The sequence below is a fragment of the Nematolebias whitei genome, chromosome 13 (genome assembly GCF_014905685.2).
Source record: "Nematolebias whitei isolate Nwh7 chromosome 13, NemWhi1, whole genome shotgun sequence".
Lineage (NCBI taxonomy): Eukaryota > Metazoa > Chordata > Actinopteri > Cyprinodontiformes > Rivulidae > Nematolebias > Nematolebias whitei.
Genome location: NC_056510.1, coordinates 21,366,335 through 21,392,853, shown reverse-complemented (window position 1 = coordinate 21,392,853; position 26,519 = coordinate 21,366,335). Strand labels below are relative to the sequence as shown.

At 39.6% G+C, this 26,519-nt stretch overlaps 4 protein-coding genes across 4 annotated transcripts in view; 1 reads left to right on the top strand and 3 right to left on the bottom strand.

Moving 5' to 3' along the window:
• Positions 1-26,519, bottom strand: part of osbpl6 (oxysterol binding protein-like 6) — a 792,463-nt gene that overhangs the window by 354,861 nt on the left and 411,083 nt on the right. The window lies entirely within an intron of this gene.
• Positions 2,381-4,090, bottom strand: hoxd11a (homeobox D11a). The gene is given in 4 exon segments (XM_037686972.1): positions 2,381-2,658; positions 3,253-3,928; positions 3,931-3,970; positions 3,972-4,090. Coding segments are annotated over 4 exon segments (1,071 nt in total). The 3' UTR covers positions 2,381-2,422.
• On the bottom strand, positions 7,793-8,798 carry hoxd12a (homeobox D12a). The gene is made up of 2 exons (XM_037686977.1): positions 8,288-8,798; positions 7,793-8,056 (listed from the first exon to the last, which is right to left on the bottom strand). The coding sequence occupies exons 1-2, from the start codon at positions 8,796-8,798 to the stop codon at positions 7,818-7,820; spliced, it is 750 nt and encodes a 249-aa protein (XP_037542905.1). The 3' UTR covers positions 7,793-7,817.
• evx2 (even-skipped homeobox 2) lies at positions 23,613-25,804 on the top strand. Its single transcript, XM_037686969.1, has 3 exons — positions 23,613-23,997; positions 24,312-24,553; positions 25,056-25,804. The coding sequence occupies exons 1-3, from the start codon at positions 23,613-23,615 to the stop codon at positions 25,671-25,673; spliced, it is 1,245 nt and encodes a 414-aa protein (XP_037542897.1). The 3' UTR covers positions 25,674-25,804.

Sequence of the window (26,519 nt, the reverse complement as noted above, 5' to 3'; positions counted from 1 at the left end):
CCCAAACATATTTAGCTATTTCATTCACTAATTTTGCCCTTTTTTTTATTTGCATCCTGTATTTAACTTGTTTTTTGTCTCAGGGATTAGAATAAGCTGCTGGAGGCGGTGGCTCAGTTTGAGGAGCTTCATTGTTTCAGTCTGCAAGAAGATAAACGTGAAGAATTCACCACAAAAAGTGCTGCACAAATATCTAACTCAAGTCAAAAGTTAGAGAACAAAAGTTTTTAGAATTAATAACATCATTAATACAAATGCACCGTGTTCAAGTGCTAATAACAAATATGCAAAATAGGCTCGTGCTAATGTGTTAGAGCTTTTACTAAATGCACAGTGTGTGTATGTGTGTGTGTGTTCTGTGATGCAGAGACTATTAAAAACAAATTAAATCTGAATATTTTAAAATAACAAACACAACTAAGCACATTTTATACAAAATTAGAGCCTTTAATTATCATAATTTAATGAATGAAAATTTCCAATAATAACATCATTTTTTTAAAGATATTGTGAAAATAAACTTTTTAATGAGAATATTGATATTCTGCTAAAATAAAGGGATAAAGCAATTAAACATGCAAAATAAACAATTTTTTTTAAACAAAACCAGAAAAAATAAAGCATAATAATAATAATAATAATAATAATAATAATACAGTATACCTTAACAACAAGCTGACTAAAATTGAATACACAGAAGCACACATTTGGTTATTTTTAAACCAAAAGTTTAAAATTGTGAAATTGCAGCAACTGTTTTTGTACCTTTTACTTCTCTCTTTATTTATAGTCATACACACATACTTCCAAATAAAATGTTATCGGTTTAAACATCATGTGTGTAATTTTGGACATATAAGCCGCATAGAAAAAAACAAAAATAAAATAAAAACACAAAAATTATCTTGAAATAAGAAACCCAGACAAGTAATTATTTATTTCTTGACTTAAAATATACAAAAAAAAACAAAACAACAACATTAATTTCATACCTTATATAATTACACTGAAATCTATTTTCAGTTTATAAACCAAATAATTAATTTAATTTATTGGATTCCGTCTTAATAAAACCAATATACTCTCTTCTTTCCTTGAAGCTGTTTATAGTTGTGACGTCACATCTGTCCTCTTTACTGTCCTTTATTCTGAATAAATTGCATCTGCGTGGTTTCTTTAGGAGGTCACATGAAGAAGAAAGTCTGAAAACTCAACTGAGTCATCTGAAGGGACTGGTGAAATAAATAATCTCAACAACCTCTGATCAGATTAGTCCTCCACTGACGCTTTTCCACGCAGAGTGGATGTTAAATCTCCACACTCAGCCGGATTTGAAAGTCCGCCCTCATGTGGATATTGAGAGAATCAGAGAGGAAGACTCCTCACAGCTGGTGCTGCAGTTTCACCTCAGGATAATATGACAAACCCTGCTGAACAGCTAATGAAACTCTCACAGTTCTATGGCCTTTATGGGAAATAACAGCACAGAATTAAAAACACAACTTGAGCACGAACCTTATCCCACTCTCCATGTTTGGATCAAGGCGTTTTGAAATCAATGGATTACATGTTGCAAAGTGAAGCCACTGGTTTGCATGGCCGCGCCTGACTGTGATGCGTTCAAAGAACCAACACAACAAACTCAATCTGTAAGAACTAAAACATCCCAAACATAAACATTTTTAAGACAGTAAATAGACATTTACTTTAAAATTTACTTTCCTCCAAATGGTTGAAAATATACTCCATTGTTTTCTTATTAAATGATGACAGAAGGTGCCACGAACTGAATATTAACGGAATGCGTCAAAGTGTTTCGATGCGTCAAAGGAACGCATTTTGCCTTAAGTTAAAGTACTTTAAGACAGGAAGGAAGACCAGTCCTCGTGATCTGGGGGGCTGGGACAACCATAGTCCAATAGCCCCCTATTTAGACATTTACAGCTACTTTTATTGTGCTGTCTAGACGGTTCAAGGTTTAGCAAACAATCCCGTTTTTCAAAGAGAAGGAAACAGCAAGCGCCAAAAGCGGGTGAAATCTCTCCATTGATCAGTGTTTTTTTTTTCTTTTAGTGTTTTTTTTTTTTTTTTAAATTAAACGTTTCTTGGCTATAATATGTGTTTTGTCTATTATTCCACACTACAACATACAGTACATGCGTTTTTGGACACACACACAAGGAGTACATTTTATATATAATAATATCATAAGCTGAAATAGCAGAAAAAAATGTTTGAATACGTTTAAATAAATGCAAGAAATTATGAAAAAATATGGCGGATTTTGGAGAACATCCGTTTTTTTTTTATTCTAATGTTGTAGAATCAGTTTTTTTTTTATCACTCGTAAAGATTTTTTTTTGTTTGATTTGGGGGGGGGGGGGGTTACATGAGGTGGAAACAAAAAGTTGACTGTCAGACATCAGAATAAAGGATTCCCTGTGAAATACTGGAGGCGGTCGCGGTTGAGTTTTTTCTCCTTCATCCTCCTGTTCTGGAACCAGATCTTCACCTGGCGGTCCGTCAGGTTCAACATCCTGGACAGATGCAGCCGCTTCTCTTTGTTAATGTACACGTTGAAGAAAAACTCGCGTTCAAGTTCTCGGATTTGGTACTTGGAGTAAGGACACCTCTTCTTCCTGGACTTGGTTGATGAACCTGAAGAAGAAAATCAAATAAAACCAATATATAAAGACGATTATTAGATTTATAATAGGAAATATTTAGGTCGGGTTTTACTGATAATGGTTCTGAAAATGGCTAAAAAGACTGAAGCCTGTTTGTGGGCCCTGTGACTTTGACCCCCTCCCCCTCACACACACACACACACACACACACACACACACACACACACACTCACACACAGACAGAATGAATACAACAAGGGTTATTTGCATAAAAATGAACAGTGATGTCATGCTCTGAAGCTGCTGGTAAAATGAAGCTGCAGCACATTTTATTATGATTTCTTACTTTATTTGAAGCCACATGGATACAAATGAAATCCAGCACCGCGGAGTGATGCTTGGAACAAGAGGAAACCTTTAAAGCACGGTTGCTTAACTGTTCCCCATTGTAAATACCTTTACAACCGTAAAGTCCATCTTATAGGGATATAAAAGCTTTTGCGTGCTTATAAAGAAGCATATAACCCTGGATGGTCACGGAGGTGGACTCTGCATCCAGAAGGTCTCCCAAAATAAACTCTTATTTTGTTGTTGTTTATTTTGGAATACAAACAAGCTGACTTACTCTGTCGGTTGCTCCTGTCGCCACAGTTGGATGAGGATGAGTCCTCGTCGACGCTCCCAGTCGGCGCTGGGTTTGTTTTTTCTTCCAGTTTAGTTAAAGCCTGGCTGACGTCGGCTGCATCCCCTGGCTCTGCAGGGTCTGCCTTTTGTTTGGGGGGCTCCGCGCACACGGGCTTCTCTCCGTTCGGGGAGTCAAAGAACTGGTCGAAGCCCTGCGGAAGCACACCGTTCCGACCGACGCCGGCGAAGAAGCCGCACTGCGCGCTCGGACCTCCCGGGTGACCGTACAAGGACTCGTTTTTGAACCTAACATCCGCCCTGCTGCCGCCCCCGCTGCTGCCGCTGCTGCTGCTGGAGGAGGACTGGATCAGCTCCCGGTGCATTATCTCCTCGGTTGAATAGTACGACGCGTAATTGCCCCTGTAGTGCCATTTGGGATGGTCCAGTCCATAATCCCTGAAAGCGACTTCTCGAACAGGTTGGGCTATGCTGGGGGAATAAGGGAAATTGATCTGACACGAGGTGGTCTGCGGTAAAAAGGAGGAGACTGACGGGAAATCGGGCGTCGAAACGTAATAAGTGCAGCTCGGCAAAAACATATTTGACGCGCAGCCTCGATCATCGTATTCCGTCATATCTCCTCGTGCCTTTCCCTCTGTGCAGCAGGGAAAGAACCGAGCTGGCAGGCGGACTGTGTTAAACTTTGTCCATGTAGCGCGGGCGCGTGGGAAGAGCCCGGCAGGGAGAAAAAATCGGAAACGCAGGCAGACCTGCAACACATCTTGATCGATTCTTGAGGTAATTGTGTCATGTGATCCAGCTGAGAAATTACCATACATCAATATTAGTCATTAAAAACTACCAAGAAAAGAACTCATGTGAGCTCAAACAAGAAACTCTATTGGCTCTCAGGCTGCAGAGGAAACTCCTTTCCATCACCCACCCCCTCTTTTTGCCTTAAAGCTGATGGTGGAGGGAAAGAGTTTTTTTTTTTTTTTTTAACTATGGCTGGAATATTTACTTTACAGCAACATCACTTTAATGATTCCGACAGACACACCCACTGCACTCACTGCGTCAGGAAATATGGAGGAGACATTATTTGTATCAACAGTTAGAATTATCAGCAGATCTGCACGATTAATGCAAAAGATTGAGGGGAGAAAAAAAAAAAGAACTGTCAAGGTCACCGCGCCTGCACAGAAAGGACGGAATCATGTGTGATTTATCCAAGAGGCTCCCGCAAAGAAATTACAAGCATCATTGCGCATAATCACCAAGCAGCGTGATGTTTGGAGGCACAGTTAAAACATGCACACAAATAAAAGCCATTGTTTAGATTCATTCTGATAATCATGTGCTGCAGATCTGCAAAAACAGCAGCTAGCAACAAAACAAAACAAAAGATGCGCACCTCATGTTGCGCAAAAACAATTGCACAACATGCTCAGTGACTTAACTGAAGGCATAGAGCAGCAAAAATGTAGATGTTTATCTAAAAATATTTAGTTTTAAATTCCGTTAAATTGGCTGAGGGGCCAACAACTGGCTTTGACCGCGTTGTTTTGATGTCCAACAAGTCTCGGCGCGGCCATGACGTTTTATTGCACGAGGGCAGCCATGCACGCAGTGTTTGCCTCCTCGGTGGGAAAAATTAAAGTTGAAACACACACGAACGCACAATTCATCGCTCCAGCGTGGAGCTATATTTTGTTGGGGTATGTGAGTATGATTTTTCATGCCTCCCCCCCCCCCCCCTAATAGATTATATTTTGTTTTGCAAAACACAGATTATTTAAATAAAATATGGCTGTTGTTTTCCAGCATCACATGTGTTCAAACTATTTTTAGCTGGAAGAAAAATAACTTTTAAAACCCCGTTTTTACTGCACAATGCAAATCTTTCATGCAAACCACTCTGAAAAACAAGTTGTGTCTCTGTATTTAAAAACAAGAAAATGGGACAAAAACTGGGGATTTCTACTTTTAATCAATAGAAAGAAGATTTTTGCGCATTAGGATGAAGTTTTACGCATGGAAATTTACTGGAATTTAATGTTAGAGCCTAAATAAATTCTATAATCAGTCTCTCTGTGCAACATTTAACTTTAGTTTGTGGTGCTTATTGGCTTTAACCGATTTTCAGTGCGGGGACATTTAAATGTTGACATAATTTTCTAATTTTAATAATAAAATTATTGCTTTCGCCATTTTGGTTCCGTTTTGCACCAACATAATTCACCATTTCAAATGAATTAAGTTTAAATCTACTCTTTAAATGTGCAAAAAACAGTTATGATCCAGTCAGTTTGAAGAAATAATGGGTTTACAATACCTGAACTCTGCCAGTTTATTCTATTAATGTCTTCAAAAATTAAACCATTCATTCCCAGCCTTTGCGTCAAATATATGGCAAGTGAAGTTCTTTATTAAATTAATAGTATTTTCTTATTGTAACATTTTATACAGGCTTTTAAGGGCACGAAATAAAAGGTATAATATTAGTTTATCATTCGAGTAGTTCTTCAATTTGAGAGAATCGTTGTCTTGAACCAAAAGCTGCAGCCTGCATGCTAACTTGACCTTAACTTTGTTTTGGCACACGTTGAAAAGCCATGTGACGCAGGCTGGGAGGAAACGAACTTCACAGACGAACGTGCTCACAAATCTGCATTTGGAGCTAAAGCTGGTGGAAAAAATGTCCTCAGATTGTGTTTAAAACTCAAGGTCGATAATAAAAAGACAAAAATAAGATTGCACTACGTATAAGACGAGACATACAAAAATCACTAAAAGTAAATGATGCAAAAAGAAAAAACTGTCCATAAACGCAGGAATTTTCACTCCGGTTTTGTTTGAAACTCAATGTTTTGAAACGTTTTTGACTCTGACAGTGTTTCTTTCTTTAGAAGATCTGCAAATTTAACGATAGAGGAAACCAACCAAATCTAATTTCCTGTTTCTCCTCCTTTCTGCTTTTTATTTTCTTCCTCTCCTCCCACCAGACAGTTGCATCTCAAGTTTGCCTTGTTCAAACTGTCACATTCAGGTTTAAATTCAAACTTTTAAAACAGCAGTTTGGCTCAATCAGACGGTTATATTCTGCCCAATGCGCACAATGGAGCCCGTTGGCTTTCATAAGGCGCGCACACAAACACACACGCGCAGCATCTCGGAGATACTCAGGAAATAACTTAGTTTTGAATTATAGCACATAAATTGGGTTAAAACCACAAGAACTTCCAACTGTGGGTGATAGCAGCTGCTGCGTTACGCACAGCGAGGAGGGATTTACGCATGAAAAAACTCAAGGACAGGGACGTTTCATATGAAGGTGAGCGGATTGTTTTCAAAATGTCTGCATAAAAAACATTACACCCATATGTATAATGCATAATAATACTTTACCTCAAAACAGGTGTATGAGTAGAACACTCCATGGCACTAAACTGGCAAAACAATTGCAAATTTGTTTTTATTTTATTCCTCAAACTTTTATCACTTAAATATAATCAGCCGGTGCTCCAGTGCAGGATAACTGATAATGATATTTTTCTTTAAAAAAAAAAAAAAAAAAAAGCAAATATACACAAAAAACTAGACTCCAAATCTTAAAAAAAGTTCTTTATTTACAAATAGTTTTTGTATTTATTGCGACCACTTCACCAAACGTTTTTTTTTTTTTTTTTTTGGTTGGTGAATAATTTTACCCTTTTTACTTCCTAACAATACATGCTTCTATTTTCAGTTGGAAAAAAAAAAAGAAATAATTATAATTTAACATTTATATTTTAAACATAGTAATCAAGTGTTATTTCGATGCAACTATTTAGATTTTATATATATATATATATATATATATATATATATATATATATATATATGTATATGTATATGTTTTTGTGGCAACACACAAGGTTGGCAGTTTACAACGACGACAACAACAACAACAACAAAACATAAATGTAGTTTAAAGCAACAGCGAATGAACCTCACTGTTTTTAAAGCGTCAAATCAAAAGAGGCGCACATCCAGGTCCACCAGGATAAAACACAAACATTGCAAATTGGCGCTTTAAAAGGGTTTTAAACTATGTAAGAAAGATGAAAAGTAGCATGCAAGCACAATTGATCGCACAACACCGACTTGTATCAAGCACTTTGAATAAAATCGACAATTCAGACATCCGAGACAACTGCGCATGAGCAGTGCGCAAGACACAAACCTGCATTTATCCAGGTTCCTGATCAAAGTGGCCTCACCTCTGAGTTAAAAAAATGAGCTATTATGAACGAGCAAACCAGAAACATTCAAAAGAATGATCAATTTTATATCTTAACTGTGTTTCATATCAAGTTTGAATTAAAACCCATATTTGCATAAACAGACAGGAGTGCACGTGAGCCCGAGCCTGCAGGGGGAGGCTTCTCAGATACTGAGTTCTGTCAGTCCGAAGGGCCTCTCTGGATAATCCAGATGTTTTGTGCTGGTCAAGAAGCAGTTCATGTCTGGTGAAGACATTTGGAGACAAGGTGGACCTATAATGCTGGTCAGGACCAAGTCCAATCAGTACACGGAAAAAGCCTGCTCGCGCACCATCAGTCGCTTCTTCTTCATCCTGCGGTTCTGAAACCAGATTTTCACCTGCTGGTCGCTCAGCTCCAGTCTGTCCGACAGTTCTTTGCGTTTCTGTCGCGTGATGAATTCATGCATCAGAAATTCATTCTCAAGTTCAGCCAGCTGGAGCTTGGAGTAAGGCTTCCTCTTCTTCCTCGTTTTGACATGCGAGGAGCACCACGGGACACCTGGCAGGGGAGGAGGGCACACAGTTCACACTTGAACACTAACCTCAACATAAGTTATGAGTTTTATCAAGATGTTAATCAGCAGAAGATGCACCAGACTGAGGACATGAATTAACTTTCTTCACTGGACTGTCATGAACACAGACCGCAAACTAAATGTCCAGAAGCAAACATCACGCGCGCACTTTCTGCACATGAAAGAACAAGTCAGCCTCCTTTGACATACTTAACCTTGGCCAAAAGTCGTCCTGCAGCACGCCTCAGTTGATGCGGTCTCTGTGGGGTCTGGCTCCTGTTTGGTGCTGTTCAGTGGAGCTGCTGACTCTGGACCGAGTTGCGTCACAGAGCCGTCCAGCTCAGAGTAAGCTCGGAGCCCGTGCTCTGAGGCGTAAGCCCCATCCGGCCCGCAGGACTCCTCTGTCTTCCGGCTTGTCTCCTGGAAGCAGCGAGCCTCTTCCTGCTGCGCCTCCAGATGCGCCTTGACGTGGCCGCCGGACACAAACGGGGGGCAGAAACCGCCGAAGGCGCGGGCCTGAGCTGGAGGTGGTGCAGGTCCACACGAACTTGAGGGAGTCCACGGGTGCGCGCACACGTCTCTCCGGCCGTACGGGAGCTGGTGCAGCCCGGGCATGTGGGCTCCATTGCCGCGCAGGTTGGACAAGTACAGCGAGTCGGGGGGAGCGAAGTTCAACAGGGATCCGACATAACCGGGATTTAAAGGATTCCGCTCACACATTTCCATGGAGCTGCCCTCGACCACGTCTTCCAGGCTCTTTAGCAACTCCTGGAGAATAAAGGGAAGGTAATTGTTGATTTGTTAATGCGGGGTCACGTGGCATGCATACTGTGTTTTCAGCCCCACCCTTGTTCCCAACGCTGCAAAGCAAAACCCGAGACTTGATACTAAATGTGTGGAAATAAAACGACTGAATGAATCCTAAAATTGAAAAAATAAAATGAAAACACGCAGGCACAAACACACAATACTGTTAAGGTTGCAGGTTTTTAGTTTTTGATTAAAGGTTTTATTTTGGCACCTGAAGATCAAGGAGTGGGACTAACGTGGAACTGCGAGGCCCAAATTCACCGAGCACTGTTTGGATGGATGGATGGATGAATGGATGGATAAATGGATGGATGGATAGATGAATGGATGGATGAATGGATGGATGAATGGATGGATAAATGGATGGATGGATGGATCTTTCTAATAAATCATCATGTGGCGCTTCTTTATGTTCATTTTCCCGCACAGATTCACAAACTGCTGTAATATTTGGTTATTATTATGCTGAATAATGTAATTTCTGTGAATGTAAACTTATTTCTCATGTTCTTGATGTTGAATTGTCTCGCAGGAGGAGGGTAAAGGGTATAAAAAGCTCGTTATCGGGTGAGTCTTGGAGGCTAAAATGGTGCGTGCGCTCCAAATCCCATTCGTGTTTGGAGAGAAAATGACGCGTTTGCCTTTTCAGCACCACATACATGTGAAAATGTGTAAAATACATTTTTTTTTTCTATCAATAAATGCACCAAACCTCTCCAACAACTTCAACCTTTTTGCTTTTTCCCTGCACTTCAACTATTGACTAATAAAGAGGAGGCACTCTGTAAATAAAATACCTTTTTTTTTTTTTTTCGTGTTTTCTCCCCAACGCGCGCGGGATCCTTTACTACAAAAACTAAAATGTTTTATCATTAATTTTACAATTGTCAAAGCATGGATTTGGGTGTGCTTTTTGAATTGGTGCAAAATAAAACAATTTTAGCAAGAACAGTTCCTGTTTTCTCTTCTGATTTGGACATGGAGACATTTAACCCACACAACAATTTTAAATGTTAATTTCTCCGTTTAAACAGAACATGATCCGATTCAGTTCAAGTAACAGTCTGAGAGCAGCTTTTTATGTTTTATATTAAAGAAAAGTCCTGAACTAAAGGATTATTTCACAAGTTATCAATGTTTTCTTCATAATAAACCCACTGCTCAAACATTCGATATGGAGTTTAAAAAGATCCGTGACTGAACTTGAAATAATACGTTTTGTTATATTTCTAGAATATTTCTCTATTCTCCAAACAAATAAAACACATCTTTTGAAAGCAGTTTGTGCTTTTATTTTTAATCAAGAAAATATGATTTAGAATAAATAGCGAATTCAAAGAAATATGTTCCAGTGATCTTTAAGATAAAACATCCATCAATTCCAAAAACCAAAAAGAAAAAAAAACATTAAGTAGCAAAATGAATAATTTATCCAAAAGTGTGTCTTTAAACAGACCAACATGTATCTCTCAGCATGCAGACACTGGTTCATACTTTCTCTTATACTAAACAGATCAAACTAAGCTTTTTATTTGTCTTTAAATGTTGTTTTGCCCAAACTTGAGCTGAAAAGCTGCGGACATTCGTCATAAAAGCAGATGCCACAAACAGGAGGTTTTAGTGCCCTTCGGTCTGCAGGTTTAGGGCGTCAGGAGCCAAAGTGAGGGGGGGGGGGGGGGGGGGGGGCTTAAGGAAGCTCTTCTCCGTCTATTGTCCTTGGTAATAAACTTGCTGCTTCCCTCGTTCAAGTTCTCAGAAGCCCTGAAAGTGTAATGTTGAGTCAGAGGAAAGTTACTCCAATTGAACATGACTCAGAGACAGAAATCCAGGCTAGACAATTAAAAAAAAGGTGCGTTTAAATCCAAACACTAAAGAGGATTTTACATATGCGTGCTCTCTCTCGCCTGTTTTATTATTTTTAATCTATTCCAAATTATTTACAAATGAGAGGTTTGATTTCTCAGAAGCCTAGTTACAGTTCAAGCTGCATTTGAATGTAAAAAAAACAATATAATAATCATAAAATAATTAGAACGAAACAATTTCACAGGAAAATCTAATTAGACACAAATAAAAACAATATTTTAGGCGACCTAAGAGATTTCCTGATTAAAGACGGTCCATAACCGGAGGAGAAGAAGAAAAAGTAATTTCTAATTTCCAGCAGAGAGCAGTTCATCAGATGAGCGATTTAATTTTACTGAGTGGAAAATTAAACAGTTCTTTGATATGAAGATGCTGCTGTTTATTACCGCCCGATGTGCTGCAGCTCTGGATTTAACTGGAGGCTGATGAGGACGACGAGCTCTGATTAGTTCAATTTAAATAAAGATTAAAATAATCTGCACGCATTAAAGAGAGAGAGAATAAAAAACAGCTTTTGTATCAATTTTAGCGTCCTGACGCAGAAAAACGTGCTTCTTTTTGTCTGAGACGAGTCTGAATTCTGGGGTTACACTAAATAAAAACTTTTTTTTAATAATAAAAAAAAAAATCTATGACAATTTTGAAACAGTATAGCTGGCAGCGTTAGTTTCTGACAATAAAGTGCGTTTTATCTGAAGCATAATTTTATATTGAACAGGGTTATTATTAATATAAATTATTAAATTATATTGAACTGAGTTTTATATATATATATATCGCAGACCCTCACGTGTTGGAGATGCACGAAAAACAACAACAAACAAAAAACAAAACAAAAAAACAACATCTGATTCTTATTACCAGCATCCTACAGAAACTTTCAACACAAGTCAGTAACTTAATAACTGAATCACATGCACCATGAATTTTAAATGCTTGTGAATATTGCTGGTTGACATAAGAAAAAAAATAAATAAATAAGAAAAGAGAGAAATGAATAGCCAGAGCATCAAGTCCTTGTTCTTTTGCCTGAGTTGTAGTGATTAAATGTCGCCACTAGATGGCAGTCTCACTTAAGATAAGAAAAGCTTCTCTGCAGGAATTGTACTGTTTTTTTTGTTTTGTTTTGTTTTTGTTGTTGTTTTGTTGGTAGAAGCCTTCTGTCTGTGTCCATTAGACCAAAACAACAATAACACCCCTGTAGATCGATAGTTACAGCTAATTTATCATCTCATTATAAACATTTACTACACATTAAAAACGTTACTAGAACCGCCTTACCTGCGTAATAACGTTAAAATTAGAAACATCTTATCTAAATATGATGCAAAAAAAAAACAACTGGTTCATGCATTTGTTATGTCTAAACCGGACTATTGCAATAGTTTGTTATCTGGGTGTCCAAATACTTCTTTAAAAAATCTTCAGTTAATCCAAAATGCTGCTGCCAGAGTCTTAACTGGAGTTAGTGGGAGAGTTCATATCTCTTTATATCACATTGGCTCCCTGTCAAATTCAGAATAGAATTCAAAATCTTACTTCGAACCTACAAAGCTCGCAACAATTTGACTCCATCTTGTATTACAAATCTTGTTGTTCCATTTTTTCCTAAGAGAGCACTTTGCTCTCAGATTTACTTGTAGTTCCTAGAGTTTCTAAAAGCAGAATGGGAGGAAGATCTTTCAGTTATCAGGCTCCTCTCTTGTGGAACCAACTTCCAATTTCTGTCCGTGAGGCTGACACATTGTCCAGTTTGAAGACTGGGCTTAAGACTTTCCTTTTCTATAAATCCTATAGGTAGGGTTGGCTTGGGTTTCCTGTGCTATCCCTTAATTATGCTGCTATAGGCTTAGACTGCCGTAGGACAAACTGACTACAGTTTTTCACTCGGCTGCTGTTTTTACTTATACTCTGCTCAACCTGTTTTGTATTTATAATTTTTTTTTTCTAACCGTAACATGTGTTTTTTGTCTTTCTCGTACACCTGGACCTACACCTGGACCTACACCTGGACCTATCATTCTGTGTTTGTTTGTTTCTCCTTCCTGTTCCTCTCAAACCAGCCGGTCGAAGCAGATGGCCCCTTGTCCTGGTCCTGGTTCTTCTGGAGACTTCTTCTTTTTAAAAGGGAGTTTTTCCTTTCCACAGTTGCCATTGTGCTTGCTCAGGATGGCAGACTGTGATGAATTGAAGATTCAACGAGTCTGCTGGCTTCCTTAGATAGAGAACTTTACTAGTTGGCTTTTTGTACACTGTATGTGAATGTTCCTGTAAAGTGCCTTGAGATAGCTTTGTTGTGAATTTGCACTTTATAAATAAATTGAATTGAATGGAATTATTACTCCTGCAACTTAGACTGATTGTGGGTTTGAGCATATTCCAAATATGTAGCTGATGGCTTTCTTTTTAATTTATGCACTCTTCCCTCAATTATTTGTTTGCTTATTTAAAAATAGTTTGGGTTGGCTTGGGTTTCCTATAGCTTACTTATTAGTTGCTTTAGGCTAAGTGTGCTGGGGGACAAACTGATCACGTTTCCTCACCACTGCTGTTCTACTCTTTATGTTTGCAATTATTTCTATAAAGGTAACAGATCATTGTAATATTTGGTTTATTTACATAATGACTTTAATTGCTGGATATCTGACCCCTGAGCTGCTGCCTTTCAGTAACGGTGGCCCCCTCAGCAGTTTAGTTGTACAGTAGAAGGTGGAATACAGTTTATTCCATTTCCAAAATCTAAACTGAGTCTGGAAAAATGTAAAATATGGATAAAGCCCTGCGGCCGACCTCATGAGCAGCTGATCACAGCAGTTACAAACAGCAAGTACGGCATGCTCATCGGTGCAAAGGTAACTGCAAGTAAATCCTCCATTTTCTCTCACAATTACATTGCATGCTTAAAGGTTAAATTAAAGGTTAATGCTTAAAGCTAGTTATGCTTTGTTTTTTGTGTTTTAAATCTTATATGTTGCAACTTTTGGTTGCATAAGTTTAGTGTTTGTTATGATCAGTTAACACTAAATTGATTTTGTACAAAGTGTTGTGTAATGTAAAGCAGAGCACCACATCTGTAGCATCTTAGCTAGCGTGTCTGTACTGCACGCCGCTAGCTTAGCACTACTTCTTCTTGTGCTCTAAAATAGTTATTGAATCAAGTGTTTTCTTATGTAGGTAAATGCAGATTTTTAACGACTCATTAAAATACACCACAATGCAGGAAATGGCATCTACTTTTTTTAAAAATTTGTGGGGGAGGACCCCCAGACAACCCCCCGACACCCCCACACACACATTATGAATGCATCTGATAGTCGCCGTGTTGTTCAAGCCAAAGAGTCATTGTCAGCACTGGGGGCTGAGCGCCCCTAAAGGTCAGATTCTAGACTCGCCCCTGATTTAAACATTGAAAGAGTATGGCACAACTGTAAACCAAACAAAACATGGCCGCCCACCTAAACTGCAAGGAGAGCATTAATCTGAAATGCAGCCAAGGTAATAATTTGGAGGAGCTGCACAAATCCACAGTTCAGAAGGGAGGACCTATCGGCAGCCCTGCACTCAAAAAATCTGGTCTTCATGGAAAAGTGCAAGAAGAAAGCTGTTATTAAAAAAAGTCATGAAAAGTCCTCTCTGCAGTTTTCCACAAGCCATATAAGGGACACAGCAAGTGGAAGAATGTGCTCTGCTCTGTTCAGATCAAACCAAAATGTTATAAGAGGTGGAAAACTAACACTGCTCTACACCCTGAACACATCAATTCTACTGTAAAACATGGTGGTGACAGCATCATTAGTGGACTGCACTTACTGGCACCTTTCTAAGCAACAGCCTACTCAAAGTGCTATTCAACACCTTATTTACCCAATCACACAAACATTCATACAGCACTTTCCTAAATCTCTACAATGCTATCCAACATTTTCCAGTCAGGTCATCAGGACAGTTTCTTTTTTTTTTTTTTTTTGTGCTGAAACGTTTTGCCTTCGATCCAGAAGGCTTCATCAGTCAAGGAAACACACAACAAAACTGATTCTTCCTCCAACAGTTTACTCCAAAGTGGAAAAAACCAGTTCTGCTTGTTTCTGTTGTAAGCTGCTGGAGGAAGAATCAGTTTTGTTGTGTGTTTCCTTGACTGATGAAGCCTTCTGGATCGAAGGCAAAGAAAAGAAACTGTCCAGATGACCTGACTGAAAAATGTTGGATTTTATACCTGAATTATTGAGCATGGACTTTGTTGTCTATCCAGGTGATGAATGACTGATAAAGCCTTCTGGATGGCAGGTGAAACTTTTCACCACAAAAAAAAAAAGAAACTTTCCAGATGACCTGACTGAAAATTGTTGGATTGTATACCTGGATTATTGAGCATGGACTTTGTTGGTATGTATCATTTTCCTTCACCTTGCAGTAGTAATGTGTTCAAGTACTTTGAAGTTTGTGGTTGTAACATGACAAAAGATTAACCTGTATTAATAAAGGTTGAATGGAAAAAAATGTGCAAATGTTCTAAAGCCACAAATACTTTTTAATGACACTTGTTTGTTTTTTTTCAAGAAAACATGCTTTATTGTTAACTTAGAGATACGACTAAGCAATAAATCTCGGTCTGAAAAGCAGTATTACTCTGTAGTAGGGATGCACAATATTATCGGCATGATATTGGTGTCAGCCGATATTAGCGTTAAAGTTCAATATCTGACATCGGCCATTCCATTAAAATAACTTGCCGATATAAAAGGTGCTGTTTTTGCCTGCAGCAGCAGCACAACGTGATTACATCACGTGTGCCTACCTGAGCTCACGCCGGAGAGGAAAATTCAAAATGTTGGCGGTGTGGAAGTTTTATTTTTCGTTGGTGAGGATGTCGGATTCCAAAGATTTATGTACCACGTTGAGCCTCGTTACATCGTCCCCAGTCGGAGATATTTTTCCGACGTAACTTTACTCGAGTTACAAGCCGTCACTTTCGACGTCATTGAGAAGCTAATAGCCAATAGCTTGACTTGTTGAGTTTTACCACAGACATTTGGACATCAACCGTTAGCCCCGTTAGCATGATTAGTCTTACGGCACAATGGATAGATAAAAACTTTGAACTTAAAAAGTCTGTCCTTCATGCACAGGAAAGCAGAGGATCCCACACCGCAGCTATAGGAACCTGGAACAAGCCTGCACAAGTGAGACAGCATCGCAGGAGACTAATGCTAATAAATAACATTTAACACTTTTCAAGTAATATATCAAAGTGTTATGCATATCATATGGCTGTTACTGAATATATGTCACCATCTCTTACAGCTGTTGCACAATTATTGTAGCAAATAAGCCTAAATAAGAGGATTATGTTCTGACAAAGGAACAATACAATACAATATCGGCATCGTTTATCGGACAAATAAGTTTTAACATATACGCATATCGGATATTGGCCAAAAATCCCATATTGTGCATCCCTACTCTGTAGTATACACAGTGCAAATACAAAATACTACATTTCAGGCTCAGCTTTGATATGGTTTTAATACAATACACATTACATTCAACACAGTTTTATGTAAGAAAACATGATTTTGTTTGATAAATAACATAAAAACATGAGCCAAGAATAATCTCATTCTGACTACATACAGAGTTTATATGCTCATATTTCATGTTTTATTTGCTCTTTTTTTATATTTCCAACTTTATGTAAAGACAGCTGAGCAGGTTTGGCTCCAGGTCTCCAAGCAATAAATCAAACTGTCATCCTATACATTATGAAAACAAAACTTTTGTCAGTGAAAACAATAAAACTGGCATGGAACAGATCATCATAAAGTTCAGCAGACGATGCTAACCTATAACCTCTTTGCCATTTAAGTGAAACAGCTTGAATCAAAGGATCAATCTATTTTTTCCATTAAAACTGGTAATGCAACAAAACAGAACAGATGGATTCCACTTCAATAACACGACTGAATACAAAACATATGTACCCCACTGCATGTGTGGCAAAATGTCAGCTGTGCAATCAAATGTTCATTTTCTGGACAAAAAGTCAAGAAATATAAACTTCTTATATCGTTGTATTTTCAAAGTTCTGTGTCTACATGCATACTGAGATGTGCTGCGTCTGCTGCTCGTGCTGATGCCTACAGGAAAAAAGTGCTAATTATTATTTTTTTTTGGTCATGCTTGCTGAAACCTATAGAACAATGATCTCTAAGAATTACAGCAACCTATCCATCCATCCATCCATCCATCCATCCATCCATCCATCCATTCATTATCTTTACCTGCTTCTTCCTTTTCAGGTCACTGGGGTCCCTGGTGCCCATATCCAGCTATCACAGTGCGAGAGGCAGGGGACACCCATGGACACATCCAGCCCATCTCCAGTCCATCACAGGGACACATAGAGACAAACGAGACAAACAACCATTCACTCTCTCACTCACACCTATGGACAATTTAGAGTTACCAATCAGCCTAACATGCATGTTTTTGGTCTGTGAGAGGAAACTGGAGTACCTGGAGAAAACCCACGCACGCACAGAGAGAACATGCAAACTCAACCCAGTTAGCCCCCAGCTGGGATTTGTACCAGCAACCTTCTCGCTGAGAGATGACAGCTCGAACAACTCATCCACCATGCTGCTGCCCTAATTTATCCTAATTCAATCAGCAGTTGTTTTTTTTGTGTTGTTTTTGTAGATGGCATGATGGCTCAGTGGTTAGCACTGTTGCCTCAAAGCAAGAAGGTCCTGGGTTCAAATCCTGGTTGGACCTGGGGTCTTTCTGTGTGGAGTTTGCAAGTTCTTCTAATGCTTGCATGGGTTTTCCCTGGGTACTCCAATTTCCTCCCACAGTAAAAAAAAACCCATACATGTTAGTCTGCCTTCAGGCCCAGGCTGCTCTTGCAAAAGAGATCTGTGATCTCAATGGGATTTGCCTGGTTAAATAAAGGTTAATAAATAAATAAATAGATGTAGCTCAAAGCTTATTAATCTCCACTTTATGCGTGATGCACTGTCACTCAACGTGCTTCTAAAACTCCAATAAACAATAAACAAATAATAAAAATAAGATTAAAATGTAAATTTTAGTTGTGAAAATTTGGACTTGATTTAGACAACAAGAAGGCCAATTTAATGACTGATGTCTTGATTTGAGTTGACCTTCAAGGTCAAGGTTTTCTTTAATGTCATTCACATCTCATGTGGTACAAGTGGTGGAATGAAATTGTGTACACAGGGTCCCAGTTACATCCAACAAAAGCATAAATAGTAAAAGAAAAATAGTAATACGATCTAATTTACACTAAGAAATATGCTGAACACTAAATATTGCAAAAACAATACACCAGCATGAACATGAGTCTGTGTGAGCAGATGAGTACGAATGAATACAGCAGCATAAAATAAATCAGCAGCATGAGATCAGCAGCACATATCAAAAATTAAATGGCATTACAGTGATTTTTTTTTTTTTTTTTTTACATTCTGGTTAGAGATTCATGAGTCTAGCAGCCTCAGGGTAGAAGCTGCTCCTCAGTCTAGTGGTTCTACACTTAATGCTCCACAACCTCCTTCCTGAGGGGAGTGGGGCAAAAAGTGCATGTGCTGGGTGAGTGGTGTCCTTCATGATGCAGGTAGTCCTCTTCCTGCATCTAGAGGTGTAGATGTCTGTGATGGTGGGGAGGCTGACTCCAACAGACTTCTGTGCAGCCTTCACCACTCTCTGCAAAGCTTTTCTTTCTGCAGCTGTGCAGCCTCCATGCCACACATTGATGCTGGAGCACAGGATGCTCTCCACTGCACACCTGTAGAAGGAGGTGAGGACTGAGCTTCCCAGACCAGCTCGTCTCAGCTGCCTGAGGAAGTAAAGTCTCTGATGAGCTTTCTTGTTCAGGCTGGAGGTGTTGCTTCAGCTGAGGTTGTCATTCAGGTGTACACCCAAGTACTTGTAGCTGGAGACCACTTCCACCGCAGATTCTCTTATGTTTTTTTTTTTTTTTTTTTTTGTGTGTGTGTGTGTGTGTGGGGGGGGGGTTTGTTCCATCTGAAGTCCACGACCATCTCCTTTGTCTTCTTCACATTGATGTGAAGGTTGTTTTTCCTGCACCAGCTCTCCAGGTGTTCCACCTCCTGCCTGTAGTTGGACTCATCGTTGTCGTGATGCATCCCCCCACCGCTGTATCATCTGCAAACTTTAGAATATGACAGGTAAGTGCACAATCCGTGAGCAGAGTGAACAGGAGAGGTCTCAACACACATCCCTGAGGGGAGCCAGTGCTGAGGGTTATGGTGGAGGAGGAGAAGTTATGGATCCTCATAGACTGTGGTCTGTTTAAAAGTCCAGGACCCAGTTGCAAATTGAGGGGCTTAGTCCTAGTGTGAGTAGTTTGTCCATCAGGGTTTGGGGGATCTTGGTGTTGAAGGCAGATGTGAAGTCCACAAAGAGCATACGGACGTAGGAGTCCTTCTGCTCCATGGTAGGTGAGAGCAGTGTGGACCACAGAGGAGATGGCATCCTCTGTTGATCGATTCTCGTGGTATCCATACTGATGAGGGTCCTCGTTTATGGTTGTTTTGATGTGGGTCATGACCAGTTTTTCAAAGGGACTACCGGGGTGAGGGATAGTCATTCAGACCAGTCACTGTAGAGCTCTTTGGGACTGGGATGAAAGTGGCCATCTTCAGGCAGGTGGGAAATGTTGCCAGGGTGAGGGAGGAGTTAAAGATGTCGGCCAGCACCTCAGAGCTGATTGGCACAGTCTTTCAGCGCCTTCCCGGGATGTTGTCTGGGCCTTGTGAGGATTAATCCTCTTGAAGGTCCTCCTTACGTCTGCTGAGGTCACGCTGAGAAAACCCTCTTCCGGTGGTGAGGTGAGTTTGGTGTAGGATGGTCCTTTCCGGTCTTCAAAGCGTGCTTACAACTTGTTGAAGACATCAGGCAGTGATGGGTCTCTGCATTAAACGCTCCTGCCTTTATAATATGTTATACACCTAATGCCCTCCACATGCTCTGTCTGTCTTGTGAGGAGAAAGGACCCCGGATCCTCTGTGCATATGTGGACTTGACCCTTTTAATACCAGCAGCCTGCTCTTTCAGCTTCAAAACTGATGTAAACAATTATAAAATCTTCAGTCATGGAGCATGATACTGTTTTATATATCACTAAAAGCAACCAGCATTGTGGGTTGTGTTTTAAGAGTGGTGATTTTTTTTTCTTGACTGGGGGCCAAATTTCAGTACAGTACTTAAAAAGCACTGGAATGTGTAAGCGGAAGTTGCAGTTCTTTTATTGAACACTAGAGGGAGACCGAGTCCAATAAAACTGGTAATATTGAAGTTAAAATTTCAAGTTTACTAAAAACCCAGTTATGTCATTTGCATCATGTTGAAGAACAGATTCCTCACCAATCAATGGCAACTGTCAAAACAACCAGTTAGATTCGTCCTCTGTGCTCATATTTAGACTTTCTGGTTAAAACCATGTTTATGTCAAATTCTCTCTGTGCAATGAAACGTTTTTTTATTGAGAATGTTGTTTTTTTTCTGTGGTCAGGCAGGATTTCTCTCTTAATGACATGCAATGCCACATGTTTTACAGAACACCCATATTTAATAACTTTATTAAAATACCTCCCCAACAATTTTTGTTCTTGAGTTTAGTTAAATTGCTCAGATTTTACAACACATGATATAAGAGGATTGATGTTTCTGTTGTTGCTGGTGTTGCCTGGAATCTTTTAACATGATTACAGTCACACGTATTAATAACCAATATAGTCCTTAATAAATAAAAAAACAATGATTCAATAAATTCCTATAATGATGCACTGCTTTTTATGGAATTGTTGTTGCATCTCACAGGTGCCACAAGATTATCTAAAAGTCAACAGTGTGTAAATACAGTCACAGTTTTTAATGTCTGTGAAACTGATGTCCCTTCAGTTTTAGAGCTCATGTGGGATCAACAGAAACATTTATTACTACCCTGAAAAAACAAGTGCTGATATTTCACATACTGCAAGACTTCTATTTATCATTTCCCCTAAAATAATAATAAAAAAAATACATAGAACAGTAAACTCAAAGTGTTTTGTGAATGTAAAATAAGACTTTGGCTGTGTGTTTTTTCCACATACTGTCACGGTGACCCATCTCCCTAAAAGATCTTTGCTTTCAGACAAAACTCTGACCATGAAAAGTGCAGGACAGTTTTTAAGAAAACTTTCAGAATGCACTGGGTGTACATTTAACCTTAAATTTCAAATCAAGATGGCCTCCACAGCTGACATGAAGCAGAAAAGTATCTAACTCTGTTAGCTTTTATAGCTGAGAGTCATTCACAACACTCCAAGCATTACAATCATTTAAACCTTTGGCATTAACTGTTGGTATCAACCTTGTTTTTCTGTTAGCAAAATACCTCTTGAACCAGTGGGTGGGTTTTAATAAAACTCTCTGAAAGTAACTGGATGTAATGGGTTAACATTCGGAGTTACCCCTTTTCAAGGTTGCCACAGATAATCAACCTTAATTATAACACAGTCAAATACAGATATTGAGCTATAATTGCATGTGGTAGTAGCTGAGAGTAGTTACACATGTTCATAACTGATCTTACAACATCTCACAATAAGACTGTGCATGAAACTGTTTCAGTGTTTCACACAACAAATCAACTATGGCCATACCAAAATTATCAAGTAGTTTCTCTTAAGTAATGATCAGTGTTAAGTTTTAATATCTTATTTATTACTTATACACGTGCACACATTTATAATCTAACTGCACAGCTTTGTCATCCAAATGAGACTTTAAGACTTTCTGAGAAAGAAAATGCAGCCGAGAAGAAACCGTCACTGAAACAAACACGTTGATCTCAGAACACTGTTGTTCCACCTTGGACTGTTTAAACGTTTCATTTCAAGAACAACTTGATGTGAAAAGGTGTTGTTTGAACGGGCAAACCAAATGGAAAATGTGCAGTTTATGACATTTTGAAATGAATAAATAAATAAATAATCAAACTATTTCTGCTGCTTGAAGAAGAATTGAGAACTGTTGCTTTAAACCTGTTATTTGTGCTCCACATCACTTCTTGTTTATACTGAGAATGTTAAAACCTTTTTTTTTTAACCCTCTGGCACTATCTTTCACTTCTTTCCTGAAATACAAAAATAGTAATTTGTCACACAATCACTGTAATACATCTTCAAATGATCTTAATACTAACACGCTAACAAAACAATGAACAGAATAGATTGTAAAAAGTTGGGGGTGGGGGGAAATTAATGTTTTTATTAAAAACGACATTATTATTTAAGTTATTTTATGTGTAATCATTATTATTTTTAGTTAAAACACATTTTAAACGATTAGTTATTAGTTCACACAAAGCATGGTTCCATGCAATAAAAGTGACTCTGTCTCATTTTGTCAATACTTTTCACATTTAGTGGTAAAACTGGAACAACCTGCTTTCTGGAGAAAAGCTCTCTTTTTGCTCTTTCTTGGTACAAATAATTACAGCTGTTGCCACGCGCACAAATCGGTAAATATTTTAGAAGGTCAGAACAGAACCTGACATCAGTGCTTGTTATAAATAATAAAACCTGCAGGGGGCGCCAGAGGACGCACAGAAGAGGCTCAGTTTCTTTCTTTCTTTTTATTTTTTACATTGTTAGACAACCAGTTCATGGGTGTTATCTTTACTTAACGAGATAGTATGCAAGGATTATACGATTTTCATTCGGTCATTAAAATAATAAATATGTATTGCTAATTAATTATTTACCATTACAGAACATGGACCGCTTGTGTCAAAAAAGGTGCACAATTTTAAATTCTAATTGATGAAATTAACATACATGCAAACTGAGACAACGAAAACAACTGCAAAACAATTTTATTTTAACATTAAACCATAAGAGAACATGTCAAGTGTAAGTGCAGTTTTTGGGCTTTTTTAAAGTTATTTTTTATTATTAACATAAAGACTTTAGTTCGTTTGCGATGACGGAAAACGAGTGAAACTCCATGAAGTAATTCCAAACATGAACATGTATTTAACTCATACAAATTTCTACATTTCTGAAAAGGAAGAAAAAAACGCAAACTGCACTAAAAGTATAAATATATCCATGCTAATCATAACAGTAATAAATCTGAACTCTTTCGTTTTAATTGAATCTTACAACACCTCACATGCAGATCAAAAGACACAAATCGCTTTAAAATGATAATAATAACAATAAAAAGGAATAAATAAAGGAACAAGGACTACAAAAAGGGGGAGGGCGCACATGGGGAGGAGGCAAACAATAGAGAATCAAAGCATAATAATATTCCTAAATGAAGAGGGAAACACTGCTGCGCTCATTTTATTAATCAGACTGTCAATTTCCCCCAAGAGGCCAAACCCAGGAGCAATGTGAAACAGACTCAGAGATCAAGCCAGGGACACGCACGCTCCTCGCTCCTCTCCTCCTCTCCACTTGGATATTATTCGTCTGAGCGAAGGCCGCCTCCATCATCAAGTGACAGCCCTCTCCTATTTATTTGCTTATAAACCTGTTACAATAAATGATCATTGGAGCAACGTCAGAGCAGCTTTTTAACAGCAAAAACAGCCGGCACTTTTTGATGAATGACACTTGGCTGCTGCGGGGAGGACGCGCGCGGCTCCTTTCCACTCCGTTTTATTTTTTGTGCGCGTCTTGCTTATAAAAAGCTTTAGAGGCACTTATTCAGGGGAGGATTTAGCTGTGACACAACTCATTGGTGCTCCTGCAGGGTCTGTTTATTTTAGTTTTATTTTTAATTTAATCCCCCCCCCTCCCCCCCTTCTCCTCCGTGTCGCGCGCCTTAATGATGGAGAGGATAAGAAAGGAGATGATATTGATGGAGAGAGGTCTGCACAGTCCTGTGGCCGGGAAGAGGCTGGCAGACACGCCGGGGAACTCTGTCCTGGAGGCCCTGGAGAACTCCCAACACGGAGGGCGGCTGAGCCCGAGAATAACTTCCGCCTCCATGCACGACCACCCGACCAAAGGCAAGTTCGAGATCGAGAGTCTTTTCGGGACGCACCACAGCAACAGTGAGAACAGCTCCGGGCAGGACATCTCCTCATCAGAGAGCAGAAAGAAAATGAGTCTTTATTCTGAGGTTTCCCAGGAATCCGACATCAACAGCGATGTGGAGGTGGGATGTCCTGCGCACCGCTCCCCGAGCCAGCACAAAGAAAACAACAAGGGTAAGACTGGATTTGGACTTTTTCTTTTTTTTTAAATTATGTTAAAAAATTAAATAATAATAATAATAATAATAATAATAAAAATAATAATCCACCATCTTATGATTTAGTCTTATATTTTTATTTCCAAAGTTATTAAAATAATATAGGTTATTTTATTATTGCATTATTGTTATTGCAATTTAAAGACAAGATGCAACATTAAATTTCTCATAAATAATCTAAAATAATACACGTTTCTCATTACAGGCCTGTGTTTATTTTATATAATCCACCTTTATGATTAAAAGGATCCATGTTGGTTTGATTTCCAGGGTTTTCAGACAGTAACTCTGCCTCCTCCAACATGAGCTCCAACTCCCTGTCCGCCATGAACGGGGGCTCCACGGGAGCCTCCAACAACTCCAACTCGGACCAGGTCAGGAGGTACCGGACTGCTTTCACTCGGGAACAGATCGGGAGGCTGGAAAAGGAGTTTTACCGGGAAAATTACGTTTCCAGGCCGAGGAGATGTGAATTAGCCGCAGCTTTAAATCTGCCAGAAACTACAATTAAGGTAGGCCGGAAATTAATTGTTTAAGCTTGAGTTTACTGCGACTGTTTTTGAAGATAAACCAGGACGACAACTATATAAATAAATGATTTAAATTGGGACGTGAGAATAAAATTATGTTTTTTTTTTTTATCCTAAAACCAGATAGGTTTTGGTATGTTTTTTTTTTTTTTTTTTTTTTTAAATATTAAAAAAACTTTGATCAATTCAACAGTTAATTTATTTAAAGTAAAAAATAGCTGCAGAAACAAAAAGTTTTAACATGTCTATTATTATTATTTCATTATTATTGTGTTTTGGGGTGAATTTTCAGCTTTTTGCGCTTATTTCTCTTTATTTTTTTTTTTTTTTTTTTTTTTTTTTTTTTGTAAACAGTTGTTGGGAATATTTGAGACCAGGTGTGTGTGTGTGTGTGTGTGTGTGTGTTGAAGCCCACTCCTCTGAGTTGTTGACTTTGCTGAAAACATGTCAGCTCCAACCCGGGCCTTGTTTGGACTCTGTGCAGGTGTGGTTCCAGAACAGGCGCATGAAGGATAAAAGACAGCGTTTGGCCATGTCCTGGCCTCACCCGGCAGACCCCAGCTTCTACACGTACATGATGACGCACGCGGCCGCCACGGGGAGCCTACCGTACCCCTTCCACTCGCACATGCCTCTGCACTACTACCCGCACGTCGGCGTCACGGCGGCGGCAGCGGCGGCCGCGGCCACCAGCGCCGCCTCGTCCCCTTTCGCCACATCCATCCGCCCCCTCGACACCTTCCGGGCCCTGTCCCACCCGTACTCACGGCCGGAGCTCCTGTGCAGCTTCAGACACCCTGGACTGTACCAGTCGCCCGCGGGACTCAACAGCTCCGCGGCGGCTTCCGCGGCGGCCGCGGCGGCCGCTGCTGCGGCGGCGGTGAGCGCGCCCTCGGCCTCCGGGCCGTGCTCGTGCCTCAGCTGCCACAGCAGCAGCCAGGCGGCCGGCGCGCTCGGCTCCAGGAGCGCGGGGGCCGACTTCACGTGCACGGCCTCCGCGCAAAGGTCCGAGAGTGGATTTCTGCCGTATTCCGCCGCTGTTCTCAGCAAGACGTCAGTCCCGTCACCAGACCAGCGGGAGGAAACTTCTCTCAACAGATAACTCCCTGAGCACAAGACGACCCGGTCCTGCAGGTCGCTCTTTTTATTGGGGGAGGCCATTTTTAAATATCGCGCACACGGGCAAAGCATCTGGGAGCGCTGTAAGCACATTTCTCTTCAAGCCCGGTTCACGTCAGGAAGACAAAAAGGACAGCACATTTTACAAACTCATAAACAACTTCTCTAAAGGCTCTCTGTGTTGTGCGACCATTGTTGTTTTTTAACAGCCTGTTTGAAAAGAAATAATATCTCAATGAAATCAAAACAACTGTGAATATTTCCGCGGTTTGAATGTCCCCTTGCAAACTTCAACCAGATTTCTTTAAGTTTAATTGTGAAGATGTGCTCCCCCCTTTTATTTTATTTTTTAAATTTTTTTTGGGCCCTCATATCTTTCTTCACTAAAAGCCTAATAAGACAGAGAATTTGGCAGAAATAGTTTGTTCCCCCACCCCACCCACCCACCAACACCAACACCTCAGCTCTGTGGGGACATCCCTAATCAGCCATGGTGCATAATACGTTTCTCCATCGCGTCTTTCTGTGTCAATTTCTATGTTAATAATGAGAGGATCATGACAAAAATTGCCAATCATGTACCTAGATGGAGCTCCTTTGAATCCATGACTGTAAGGGAAGATCCATGTTTTGAGACCCGCTGTCAAGTGCTAACAACCCGCGGAGGGAAGTCATTAGACATACAAAAGAGCTGGAACAAAGCGACACTCCTGGCGCGCACACGCTCTGGATGAGGGTTCAGGCTGACACATGGAGGCTTGAAAACGCTTCATGTAAAGTAGCCCCGGAAAATCGTGTTTTCCTCTGAAAATAGTGGATCCACACAGCA